At 33.8% G+C, this 14,518-nt stretch overlaps 1 protein-coding gene across 2 annotated transcripts; it reads right to left on the minus strand.

Moving 5' to 3' along the window:
• Positions 1–7,961: 7,961 nt before the first annotated feature.
• Positions 7,962–11,772, minus strand: LOC114186060 (cytochrome P450 72A68-like). Of its 2 annotated transcripts, none has more exons than XM_028074061.1 (5): positions 11,367–11,772; positions 9,776–9,993; positions 9,341–9,585; positions 8,642–9,029; positions 7,962–8,571 (listed from the first exon to the last, which is right to left on the minus strand). In XM_028074061.1, the coding sequence occupies exons 1-5, from the start codon at positions 11,641–11,643 to the stop codon at positions 8,140–8,142; spliced, it is 1,560 nt and encodes a 519-aa protein (XP_027929862.1). In that variant the 5' UTR covers positions 11,644–11,772; the 3' UTR covers positions 7,962–8,139. The 2 variants fall into 2 exon arrangements, with proteins under 2 accessions (XP_027929862.1, XP_027929863.1); XM_028074062.1 differs by lacking the exon at positions 11,367–11,772 and adding an exon at positions 10,430–10,564.
• Positions 11,773–14,518: the final 2,746 nt, after the last annotated feature.

A 14,518-nucleotide genomic window follows, 5' to 3' on the forward strand; every position in this document is an offset into this window, starting at 1 on the left:
GCTAATATGAAGAACTTGTTATCGGGAATTTCAAGATAAGGGGAGTTAAACTTGTACTCATTATTGTGCTTATGTGTGGAGAAATTTTGACGTTTGATATATGCGTGTTCTTTTTGGGGATAGAGTATGATATTCTATATTTTTTTTATGGATGAATTCAAGGTGTAAATTGTGAGATGCTCTTTTGATATAAGTTTTGGTATTTTGTGGCGATATATAGAGAAGCATGATTTTTTTATTTGGAATATGGAATTGCAAAGGGGAATTTTGAGTTCCATGATCATTTGGTTGTTTTTACTTGTCACATTTAGCCATTATCCACCTTCTCTTAAATATAAGATAAAATTTTTAAATAGTCATTGTTGTTTTGATAAACATAATATTTACATTATTCTAACTATAAAAAATGTGAAAACCTTTAACTTTGTTAAACATGATCTTTATATTATTATAATTAATAAATCTTTAATTTCTTTAGACAATCAACCCTAAGCGGCAAAAACATTTGTGAAACTACATTGCACCTTCTAAATTAATAAAACGAAACTATAACAAAATTAATAAATCTTCCAACCAACGCTTAATACCTCTCCTACATTCATTAAAACTCATGTAGTCCACTAAAGACTAGGTGAGTGATAACCCACGCAACCCACACTTTCAATAGTAAATCAAGTGAATTGTTATTAGGAAAATGATGTTTTGACTACTAAATTTTGACAACTTTCTCTTACAATCTTAGGTGTCATTTTCTAAGTGGTTTTCCATTTTTTCTTTTTCTCATTCTCAATATTCAAAAACCACTTAGAAGATGACACCTTATGTTGTAAGAGAAAGTTGTCAAAATTTAGTAGTCAAAATATCATTGTCTTTATTATTATAACAATTGGAACACGCTGCACCCAACCATACGCATGATATCAAAAATTAAAAAGAAGAAAGAGAAAAGATAATGCCTCTGCACCCACATACACGTAAAAAAAACTAAACAAAAGAGAAGAAAGAGAATGATTAATCTCATGAAATTAGATGCTACAGTGTAGATGAAAAGAAGAAGAAGAAAACCATGCCAGCCCACAAATGAACCCAACCTACACCAAAAGTCTGACGCTATGGAAGCAAAGAAGAATGGAAAAGTGCAAGCCCCAACAGCACCAAAACGCAAACAGAATCCTAAAAGAAACATGCAGAGACGTGTGTTCTGCACTCCAACCCTGCACATGAACCGACGTCCATAGACACTGCATGCAACCAATAGCATACTGCACCCTCAACACAAGTCAGCTGCCATTCGCGTCTGAACCAACTCTCACCAAACCACTGAGCCAGAACCTCTTTGGACGGAACCACAATGTGCTTCCATTGAACGAAAGCCACGAAAATATAACAGAAACGCAACAACACTCACATGATTATGGTTTATGCACCAAACTATAGAACCATAGGGAAAACTCAGGGAAACCGGAAAAATTATGCATTCCACATCAATCATGGTTATGTTTAGCATAAACGAAACTGCACACCCCTTCCATAACACATGTATATGCTATTCAAAGTTTCAAACATCAAGAGAAGAAAGCAAGGTTGGCTTCCCCTACCTAATACGTTTCTCTAAAATGTTTCTCTTCTCTAGAGAAGAAAGCAAGGTTGGCTTCCCCTACCTAATACGTTTCTCTAAAATGTTTCTCTTCTCTACCACAACCGCTGGAATATAGTTCGCACCCTTGTCCTCTGTTCTTGTTTCTCTTCCCCCATAGCCTTTATAAAAACCTAACTTTCAACCTATAAATTCAGCCAACCAGGTTCGAACCTCGCACCTACACACATTATACACAATCTTCCACCACTAGGCTACATGCCATCACATGATATAACATGCATTATAAGTATTAAAACACTTATACTCCACAAACCATGCTTCCTTAAATTAGACAAATAACAACTTTAATCACTCATTTAATTAAATAAATACAATACTTAAATCACTCAAATAATAGTTATTCCATATTTAATAAATTTATAAAATAATTAAATAATCAAAATTAACAATCTTGATCAAGCCATCCATTTTACCCGTGGTTTCTCAATATTCTAATTTTTTGTCGAGTCTTACAATGTGATTAAAGGTAATCTCGTTCGTGAGACCATTGTGCATGGTTTTCTTGTCAAATTGCCAAGGTCCACCTAATAAGATATGACATGCTTCCATAGGTACTACATCACATAGCACACTATCTTCATACTTCCCTATAGAAAGCTTGACCTCCACTCGGTGATTGACTGCCAAATCCCCGTCTTCATTGAGTCAATGAAGTTTGTAATGTTTTTGATGAGGTAAGATAGTCAAAGACAGCTTGTCCACCAACCTAGTGTTGTAACAGTTACAACACGATCCATTGTCCACAATTAGAGAATAAGAGTTTTCCAAAATTTTACATTTTATGTGAAATATGTTCTCTCGTTGTGTTAGTGCCTGTGCACTAGGTTGATTGTTGAGGATCCTTCTAACCATCAAAAGGTCCCCCTCACAAGGGTGGGCATCTTCTACATTAGACTTATTGAATTCCTCACTTCCACTCTCACTTTCACTTTCATCAAGCAGTTATATCTATCAACACCCCTAAGAATCATGGTCTTTTTTGTGGGGCATTGAGATACTATGTGACCACTACCAAGACATTTGAAACATTCGATTTCACTTGTGCGAGTGTGTGATGATGCGCTACCCTCTTTGTCTTTACCTTTACTTGGATTCCTAGGTGGCTCATCCTTTTTTTCTTCTTTCTTGAAATCCTTCTTAACATAAGAGTTAGTTTGAGTTTGATTTCTCTTTGAAAAAGATTTTATCAAATTTTTTTGTTCTACCTTAATGCACATTTGCACTATATCATTTAAATCTTGGTAAGGTAGAAGTTCAACTCTATCTCTTATATCAAGGTTTAATACGAAGAGTTATAACAAGGAATAATGTTAGCTCAAGTGGTTAAGAGTACTTGGTTATGTTGAGAGGACTTGGATTGGAGTCCTGTGTATGTCATTAGTTTGATGTTTAATTATTTATTTCATTTTAGATACATTCATGGTGGTGTGGTATGAAATTATAAATCTATGTGTGCATGAAAAGCCATGAAAAATGTAATGGCTTGTTGGTTTGTGCATACACTTGATAACTGTGTGGATGTGATTTCAAACCTTGGCTAGTGTGAAAATAGTCCTTTTTACATTTGGATTATTTTGGCCATGTTGGGAGATACACAGAAAACCCTAGTTGTCATAGAGAGAAGTTAAAAGGGTTGAGAAACCACCATGTTAATGGCATTTGATGGCCATTAATCTTTTGTTTTAATTCTCATTTTATTTGTGTAATTATTAGTTTTTAGGGTTGAAAAAGTAATTAAGGAAGTGTTTTAGTGTAACGACAAAGGATACTAGTGGAGTTGTTGAAGACTGAAATTTTATAGCACTGAAATGGGGCAAAAAGAGAGCTTTGAAGGCTAGGAAAGGGTTTCTTGTGATAGTGCTATGGTTAGAGCAAGTTTATACCAAGAAGAAATTTTAAAAGCTCTTTTGAAACAAGAATTCTAAGCAAGGAAGCTACACCTACGCGTTTACTTTACGAATTATGTATTTTCATGACTATATTGAAGTTTGTGCATCCTTTTCCACTCGAGTTTCTTACTTTCTTCGCATTTCTAGGTTTCTGCCCAGAAACTGGCTAGCGGTGTTCTTGGGTCGCCAGGGGACACATGGGTGTAATGACCACTTATGGGATTTTTCCAGAAACCGTTTGATAGTGGTTATGGGCCGCCAGGCAGCACATAGGATTTTTGAGACTTTTGGAGTTTTGTTGAATTACGACATGATTGATATTTTGGATATATTTTCTTCATTTTGCTGAGTGATTTATGATATAAATTGGTGAAATACTACTATATAATGATTCTTTTGGGTGAATTGTTTTATGAACAAATGTGTGGGATCACGTTGGGCTTTATAATGTTATTGGCTTAGCCAAACTTTTTCATGCTTTTATTGCCTTCTTCATGCAATGCTTGGCTTGGATTTTTATGAATTTGATAATTTTTTATTTTTTATTTATCTTTAAGGTGTCATGAAGTTTTAATCAATTTATTTCGACACCTCCATAAGCTCAACTTAGTTGTAGTTGCACTAACACACCTCAAAATATCCAAAGAATATTTATGCAACTAAAAAGTTATTTTTAACATGTTTTTGTATCTCCTACTCAATAAATCCAATTATAAAAAGTTCCAATTCAAACAATATTTAAGCACAAAAAAAAAAGTTAAGAATCCAATGTTAAAGGCTAAATGAGGGCATAAATATGCATTCATCAATAAGTTTCCACACTTTCCCCGTTGCTTCCTAGTTTAAGTTACGTGCTTTCACGGCCTAATAGGCTTGATGCTCAATGTCCACAAGTAGATGGCAAGCTTGACAAAAAAATGCTCTAAAAGGTTAAGTATCTATAAGTGCTTTATAAGTCCTTCTATGTGCCTAAAGTGTATTATCCAATTGTGTGGCTCAATCCTTCTTTCTAGGCTTTACCATCTTCTTCAGGATCTTCTTCATCTCCCTATTTGAGATCTTGGCTTGCCCATTAGTCTAGGGGTGATATAGTGTACCAATGTGATGTGTTATTCCATATTTTTCAATATACTACTTTCCAATAGCTTATTACAAAAGTGGATCCTACTAACACAAAATTGACTTATCACATCTTCTTATTTACATCTGACCCATAGGAAATAGACATAAAAAATGACCGGTGGCATACTTATAATTAACTGCTTTATATTTATGTTTGTTGCCTTTGTAACAAACGTAAATATCAATAATTACGTTTGACCAGAAAGAAACAGACGTAAATTTACGTCAAATCAGAGGGCAACAGACATAAATTTACGTCAAACTAGAGGGAAACAAACATAAATTTACGTTTGACTAGAGGGCAACAGACGTAAATTTATCTAGTCAAACGTAAATATTAAGTTTTCTAAAGCCCTAGAAATAGCGCTCAACTCATCACAACGTTGCGCGAAAGGTTTTCAACCAAAACTCACACTCTACAGCGATGAACAAGAGGAGCAACGATGAAGGTGTTTTCACCCAACTACAATTACAATGCAAACCACAGTGGTGTTTCTCCATACCAAAAGCTTGGTTTTTGCATTTTTCTTTTGTGTTTTACCGCATAAAATTTGGTTTATATTAGATGTGTTATGTTTGGATAATTTTACGTCGCCTGATATTACGTCTGACCTACCATAGCGTAAAAAGCCTTTTTTGTGTTATTGTCCCTTAGTGACTAATGATGGTTGGTGGTATCCTAAACCTATAGAAAATGTTAGACTTGACAAAACTCATGACAACTTGAGCACCATTAGCCCTTGCAGCTACGACCTTTACCTACTTGGAGACATAGTCTATAACAAGTAAAATATACGAAAACCCAAAAGAAGGAGGAAAAGGACCGATAAATTCAATACCCCAAACATCAAATACCTTACAATATAACATGAGTTGTTGGGGCATCTCATGTCTTCTTATAATGGATTTGGCTGCTCTTTGACATTACTCACAAATTTCATACACCCTTTGCACATCCTTAAATTTGGTAGGACAATAAAAACCATAATCCAATACCTTCCTTCCCTTCATTTGTGTGTTGTAGTGTTCACTAAAAGGTAATGAATGACAAAACTCAAGCACATAAGGTATCTCAATGTCTGGAACACACCTCCTTATGACTTGGTCGCTACCAATGCGCCATAATAATGGTTCATTCTGCACATAATACTTTGCCTCACTTTTCAGCCTGACTATCTTAGATTTGGAAAATAAGGGAGGACTATAAAAAACAACCAAATAACTAACAATAACAAGTTACTCCTAGAACAATAACAAGTAACTCTTTGACTATCTTATCCTGAGTTGTGTTTAATGTCTTGAAAGCACAATATATTCCATGTGGCAAATTCCCATCTCTATGTGCAAGCACTACTCCCACTGCAAATGGTAATGTCTTGTTAGATGGTAATGGTTAGTGCCCTTTTCAAGCTATCAAAAGCATTTCTACATTAATTCTCTCCAAACTCAAACGGTATGTCCTTTTGAAGCAAATTGGAGAGAGGATTAACTATCATTCCTGGATAAACCTCTTGTAAAACCATGCATGTCAAAGAAAGATCGAACCTCTCAAACAAAAGAGAGGTAAGGTAATTGTGAAATAATATCAATCTTAGCAGGCTCAACTAATATTCCATTCCGAGAAATAGTGTGGCCTAAAACTATACCATGTTCCACCATAAAATGACATTTTTCAAAATTCAAAACAAGGTTAGTTTCCTTACATTTCTCCGAAACTCTCACAAGATTAGCCAAGAAATAATCAAAAGATGAACCATACACGCAAAAGTCAACCATAAAAACCTCAATACAATACTCCAACAAATCTATAAAAATACTCAACATACATCGCATCAATGTTTCTTTACAGTTCTTGTTGTTCGCACAATTGCAAGCTCTCCGCAATCGCAAATGGTTGGTATGCCTAAAACCTTATAACCACCACCATGGCATGAATCGCAACTTCATTGTCCTCAATTATTGCAAGAGGAAGACGATGCCCTACAAGACATACCTTTTTAGCGAAAGGAGGGTGGCAACCAGATTCTTCAAGTACAAGAAACCCCTAATTGCTCCACATGTAGACAAATGAAAACCCTATTCCTTTTCAAGTTCAACCTCTGTTGTATACACATCAAAACGACTACATCAATGTATAGTGATCATGTTAGAGGAACAATCCAATGTGTATATTGTTCTGTTATCGATTTAACGGTGTTAAGTAAAATGACTTAATTAAACGATATTTTCAAAATTTAAGACCAAATTGAACCAAAATCCTAAACTAGGATCAAATTGAAAAAACTTAACCAAAACTAAGGTCAAATGACTATTTAAGTTGTAGCTTTTATAGAAGATTTGTGAAGGATTTCTCTACTCTTGTTGATCCTCTTCATGAACTTATCAAGAATGATGTGTCTTTCATATGGGGTGAAAAAACAAGAAAAAGATATTAAAGAGTCAATAAATAAATTGACTCACGCTCTCATTCTAGCACTTCCAAACTTTTCTGAACTAGATGACTTTTCTCAACTATAGTGATGGAGGCGTGGTTCGGGACCGTCAAGGGATTAGAAAACAGATGATGGAATCATGCCCAGGATCTTCAAAGAGATCTCAAATTAGCTTCAGATCGTAGAATAGGAACTCTTTTATATTTTTTTTGTAATGTATTTGTTTGGTCGTTTTCGGACCTTTAGTTATGTTGGGCCTTTTGTGTTTCGGCCCATAGTATATAAGCCCTTGTGAGACACATTTGTATTCAGATTTGAATTATATGAAAATTTGAATTTTCTCTCAAGTCTCGAGGTTCTCCTCAGAACCACCGATCCTTATCTTTGAATCTCCGATTCAAAGTGGCAGATCTTCCTCACTTATCTTAGAACCTCCTCCAAGTGGCGTGATTTCATTCCGTTCCGCAAAAACCCCCAAATCGACGTCCTCCTTTTTCCCCATTCGTTCTAGGGTTCATACCCATTTTCGTTCAATTCAAGACGATCCTTCATCATATAGTGTGATAGATACATCTGAGATAGGAATAAATAGGTGTTGTGTTATTTCATGGCATTCATCCCATTGTTTAGGTTTGTGAAAAACTTCATGATCCATCTTGAACTATTGCACCTATCACATAACTTTATATTCTTATTAAGAGCCCTCAAAAGCATGGGAGCATTACTTAGTGGCTAAGAAATATATTATATATATATATATATATATATATATATATATATATATATCGATCATGAATTAATTAAATATTTGTCCAATGACAAAGTAAGTTAAGTAAAAGACATGATAAATGGATAGACTTTTTGTAACAATACCCTTATATTATTAAATACAAGAAAGGTTTCTCACATTAATACTACAGAAAATAAACTAGTAATAGTCATGAAAGTGTTGGTCTCCTTTAATCTTCTTGAAATGCTATTACATTGAGATTTTCAAGAGTAAAATTTGAACCAAACAGTACCAAATCATTATTATTTATATTTCCACTTTACGTAGAATGAGTTGAGCACCATATTGTGGTTGAAGAGTAAGCACAGTAGTTGGAGCATGGGTATAGGTCGGAGAGAGTTCAAATGAGAAACGTTGTAAAATCATTGACAAAGCAATCTTTGCTTCAAACAAGGAGAAGTTTTGTCCGATGCATATCCTAGGACCCCATCCAAAGGGAATTAGTGAAGCTCTGCCCTTTGTGGCCTTTAGAACTCCTTCAGCAAATCTCTCAGGTTTGAACTCGTTAGCATCATCACCCCAGAGCTCACAATCATGGTGGACCAAAATCATTGGCAAGGAAACTTGAACTCCAGCAGCTAATGAAAGGTTTCCAAGTTTCAAATCTCTACAAGCTTTTCGAGCAAGAGCAACTACCGGTGGGTATAGCCTGAAAACCTCATTCAAAATCATGGTAACCTGTTTCAAAAATATTCTTAGTAACAGGTTAGAGCATGTTATTCAATATGAAATGAAAATATGAACTTACAGTCTTAAGGTGATTCAGTCCATCAAAATCTGGTTTTTGATTGCCAAAAACTTGTAAGACTTCCTCCCTTGCACGTGTTTGCCAATTAGGGTACATACTCAATAATATCATTGTCCAAACAAGCAAAGATGAAGTGGTCTCCTGCCCTGCAAAGTAAAATAATTTGCATTCCCCAATAACATCTTCAATATTCATTCCAACATTCTTATTGTTTCCCTGTTCTTGAATTTCCTTGTGATTTGACTCCAGCAGTATATCTAACAAGTCATTTTTAGTGGCTTCACCCGCCTTTAGTGCTTTCTCTCTGTTGTTAATAATATCCATAAGTGAAGCTTTTATTTCCTTGTCAATTGCCTTCATCCTTCTATGGGTAGCAGTGGGTACAAACCTACAAGGGAACATAACCAATCCTCTATTAATCATGATTTGAAGGAAATTCTCTTTTTGATATCAAATAGATTTCTATGATGGTTTTTCAATTCTAAACATAGTTTGATTTTACAAGTTGAAATAGACATATATCACATAATCATGTCACGATGGTTGTTGTAAACAACAAGTTTCATTGATTGTTAATCACAATTCTTGTTTTCTCATCACAATGTCCTTTACCAAAGAATGACAAGTTTGGTTTAGCGAAATAAAGATCATCCAAAAAACTTGGTCACTTAATTCTATAATGTAGTCAAATATACATACCTCCATCCAGGGATGTAAACTTTCAACATAAGTTGCATGGTAAGTTCACCTTGCTCTTTTAGAAGTTGAAATATTCTTCGTCCTTCTTCATAACTACTTCCAAATGCTGTTCGAGAAATTGCGTCACTAGCCAAAGCCTGAAGGAAAGGCCATACGTCCATTTCACTTGATCCATCCAAAGATAACCTTTCCTCCCATTTGCTAATCAGATCATCACAAGATTTGATGAATAGTGGTAACATATTCTGAGGTGTAATGCAGAAACAGCTAGGTGTTAAAATTTCCATGTCAAAATATTCCAAGTTCACATCATGATACTTGTACACCAACAGATACAAACAAAAAAACAGACACATGCAAACAAATAACGATGTTTTCTTTGGAAAGGAAAATTAGTGAACTTATAAGATGTATATCTAATAAAAAGAAACTCACCTTCAACTTCTCTAAATTGAAAGCAGGATTGATTATCTTTCTGTGCTTGCTCCACTTTTCTCCCTCGTGGCTTACAAGACCAGGAGCTACTAACCTGAGTTGTGGATTCATTTTAATCTTTCCGAAGTCATGCGGCTTGTTAAATACATCTTTGATTAGCTCAGGATCAGTGAGGGTCACCCTTGGTGCTGGTCCGAACCAAATAAAACAATTTTTGCCTACATACCATCAACAAACAATACGAATTTTCTTCGATTAAATATGACAAGGAACAATAAAACATTCAAGATTAAACTAAACAAACAGAATAACACAATGCAAGTGGGACAGCAAACATGACAGATACCAGACTGATATTCAAAATGGAATAATACAGAAATAGAGATCACTCCTTAGAACCATAGACAGCATAAGAACCTTAGAACTTAGAACTAAGCTTTTAATTGACCCTTACACTAAGATCCCAATCTTTAAGGTCAGCTTTCACATAAACCAAGTCCCCTAGCTGAATTTTAATCTCTCTTTTTTCTATATTTCTATTTTTTCCTTCGTGTAAATCCCAGTTTCATTCAAAACTTCTGTCATATATGTTCTGATACTTTCTTTCCCATCAAGAAGAAAAGACCAAGCAGAGAAAAGACCGAGGACAAATACCTTTGGGGCATTATGGTTTCAAGTTTTTCAAGCATATTTAGACCATGTCTACCTACACCTTAGGCTTATGCAAAAAGGAACAGAGCATTAATCTGCTTTAGTTTAAATTTGTAAGCCTTGAAAGTTCACCAGTATTCTTCTTCATTCATTATATCATGTAATGTTAAATTCTAGATGATCTAATATAAACCTAGTTTCAAGTCGTTTAAAATGACAGGCATGTCCAAATTATGATCATTATATTACTTATAGGATGTGACTGACGTGGATTGCATTATGCACAGTATAAAAAATAGTTTATTATTGTGAAAGATTCGGTAAACGCATTCATCATATAATGAACAATTTTTCAAAAATAGACATAATGTATGTACAGAAAAAAGTTTGGTATCAGTCTGCAATGTCCCCCAGAGATTTCTCTGTAGAGATGTAAGTGTGTCTTCAACTTTCAACTACAACTAGGTGGAGTCATAGGTATTGATCCAAAGTCTAAATGGAATAAACTTTGAAATACTATCTTATCAATTAAATCCTTTTAGGTACTTTGTAGCTTTCGGAATTTTATAAGCTAATGGGGCCTCAATCAGTGTACTGAGAAGTCACAGTTAATTACTTTTACGTACGAGAAAAGTGTCGAAATTATCCTTTATGAGAGAAGAATTAGAAGGCAAAGATGGAATTGAATCGGAAAAAAAAATTAAAATAATGAACTTTACTGTATTACTTTTCATCTAAACTCACTTCTATCTTTATTTCTCTTCAACGAAACTCTTTTAACTTTTTCCAGATCAACAATATTATTTGTTCTCTGTACCAAACACACCATTAACCTTGCATCTTGCACTCATTTTACATGGACAAAACAAAGAAAGCCTGAAGGAAGAAAGACAAAGCAACAGCTACAAAAAGACAACAGAAGAAGGAACAACAAGCATACCATGTGTGTTGATACTGTGATGGAAAAAGGAAAACACTCGTGGCACTATGTCGTGTGAGAAGAGATTCATGGGTTTGGAGTAGGCTTCCTTTCTCATCTTCATAAATTCATTGGTGTCTCCAACGAGAAGAGTATATGGATTGCCTTGAAGGCCTTGTTCTCTGAGAAGCCTTTCAAGCCTCTTCGGTGTGAACCATAACCAATTCAGTACCCTCCATGCCAATATCAGAACAAGTATCAGAATCAGCATCAGAATCCTTGTCCACACTGCTTCCATTTCTTCTGTCTTGCAGAGTTCGGTGGAGCACACAGAACTGGGAAAAGTTGATGACTATAGGAAGCCCAACAAGAGATTTCGGTACATATATCATGTTTTCTTTGGTTTTGAACATTATTCCTACGATACCCTCCGAAAAATGAACGCATGATTTATGGAACATGTCTTTTACCTGTAATTATGTGTTTTCTTCTTTTGGTTATATGTAATTGTTTAATTAAGTGGTAGGAAGTTATTACGTCTTTTATTTAGTACTTAATTAACTAAAATTTCTTTTATTTTGAATTTATACTTTTGATTATTTTAGTTTAAAAATCTTATCATGGTTCAAATGTTAGTCTATTTAGAAAATCCAATGTAATATTCATAATTTATTTCTTTTACTCTTATTAATTTAACTTATTTAAAAATTATATATATATATATATATATATATATATATATATATATATACTTTTCTTATCATGTAAGAGTTTATAAGGCCGATAGTCATTAATATTTTATCTAATTATTAGTAAAATATGAATGTTTAAAAGAAAAATAATATTATGTATTAAAGTGTTATATAATGTTTTTCATTTTCACTTTTTCTCTCTTTTTTCACAAATTCTTTTATCTCCCTTTAATTTCTTTCTAAATTCATCTTTTTCATACGCTATATGTCGTTTTTGAAATAGTTGAGGAATCATGGATTATTTTTAACAAATAAGATTTTCAATCGGCGTAAATTCTTGTTTACTATAAAAATTCTTTGTTATCTTCTTTTTCTTATAATGAATTTGTTATCAATCTTGATAAAGTGAGTTGAGAATAATGATCCTTCCCACTTGATTAAGCTCGTACTAAAATTTTATTATGTTTGAATGCCTTGTTCTAGGTTATTAGATTTTGAATACGTTTATAGCTTGATTGAAAATTTCTTCAAAGGAATTGTAGGCAAGGGAAGCCACTGATGTTTATCATAGAACCTTGGAATAAATTATTTAAATGTGAAGGTGACTTACTTACTAGATTTTTGTTTTGTGTATGGATTATATTTTCTTTTAATTATTTGAATGTTTGAAATTAAGTGTTGACTTTTGTTTACTAATTGATTTTCTCTATAATGTTTTGAATTGGGTACTCTTGTTGAAAAGTTTATTTAGTGGCTATTTCATGCACATTGAGATATAAAGTTTTGTTTAAATGAGTAGAGTTAGTTCCTATAACCATTCATATGGTTTATGAGTTTGATATAAGCAAATATATACGCATATATTGAGTTTGAATGACCAAGATTGCATTAAAATGAGTGAAGGATGATGCTTCACCTAATTATGATTTGTACTGATTATTTTCAATTGTTTAAAAGGTGTATTTTAAAATGGTTTTAAACAAAACCTTTGTAAACGAAATTGGTTTTGCTACATGAGATCGCTCAAGCAAAAAATGAACAAAAATCCAAGCTTACTTCTAGACCCTAGTTTCTTTCAAGTAAAGAAAATAACATTTAATTATATCCCTAATTATGCCACAATTTCGCTCAAATGGAAATATTTTTGATAAAGCTAAAAAAAAAACAATCGCTTCCTTTCCTTCCCTCCTAGTCCCTTTAATGGATTGATTTGTATATTTGTTTGATTTGTAGTTTTTCTTAAATGAGTTATATTACATGATAATGTTTATTCAGAGTGATAAATTTTAAGAATTTAGGGTCACTAATATGGAATCATAAGTTAACTTTTGTTTGATTTCGGTGTATGACACCTATGTTTAGAGCTGTCAAAATGAGTTGGAATCCGCGAGTCAACCCAGCACACCATAGGTTCAGGTCGGGTTGGGTTGAAATTTTTTTACAAATTCCAATACGAGTTAATTTTTGACCCGGCTTACCCGGGTTGAACCCGTGATGAGCCGGATTGACCCACCAACCTGCAAATAAAGGGTCACACAAGTATTTTTTGTTAAGTTGGACTTTGTATTTGGATCATGTTAGGTTGTTTTTTTAGCCAACACATAGATGATTTGTATTTTTTTATTTTGGTTTGTATTTGGATTGTATTAAAGTTTATTTAGATTTTAATTAGAATTATAATCTAGTTGACTTAAAAAATAAATAAAAAAATTGTATTTTTTTAATTAATTGAGCTCGTGAGCCAACCTGTTTAACCCAACCAACCCACGGTGGGCCGAGTCAGGTTGAAACTTTTTTGGCTCACTAATAATTAAGTCGGGTTGGGTTGGCTCACTAAGTGATCAACCCATGGTAGGTCGAGCCGGGTCGGGCCAGGTTACCCGTTTTGACAGCTCTACCTATGTTTTATCATAGACTTCTTGCTTCATTGATGGTCTAAGTCACATAGACTAAGATATCAAGTGGTGAAAAGTTAATGGGAGGAGTTCTTGTAGATTGTAACATATATAGATATGTAACTCTTCCTACCACATCCAATAGTTCCATATTGCTTAGAAATCGAGGCCTAGGCAATTTAAATACCCTTCCTCCTTTTACCCTATGAGGCGTCTTTTAAGGATAAAATCGTGACAGAGCACACACTCCAAAGCGCACAATACCTCAGATATATGGTGATTGATGACGATTCTATCATCGAACTTGAAATCGGGACATTGGCACTTAACGTAGAACCATAACGGAACCATGAATCCCTTAAGTCTTCTATTGAGGATAATGCATTACTCCTAACTTTGCTTGTAAATATAAATTTTGAATTAAATAAAATCTTATTTTCTGGTAAGGCATACTTGATAAGAGTCTTCCAAAAGTGTATTAGTTGAATATCTATATATATATATATATATATATATATATATATATATATATATAGAGTTAATGTTTAATAAAATAGATTATTTATAATTACTTATAAAATTAATT

This window comes from Vigna unguiculata, chromosome 5 (assembly GCF_004118075.2).
Source record: "Vigna unguiculata cultivar IT97K-499-35 chromosome 5, ASM411807v1, whole genome shotgun sequence".
NCBI classification, from domain to species: Eukaryota; Viridiplantae; Streptophyta; class Magnoliopsida; order Fabales; family Fabaceae; genus Vigna; species Vigna unguiculata.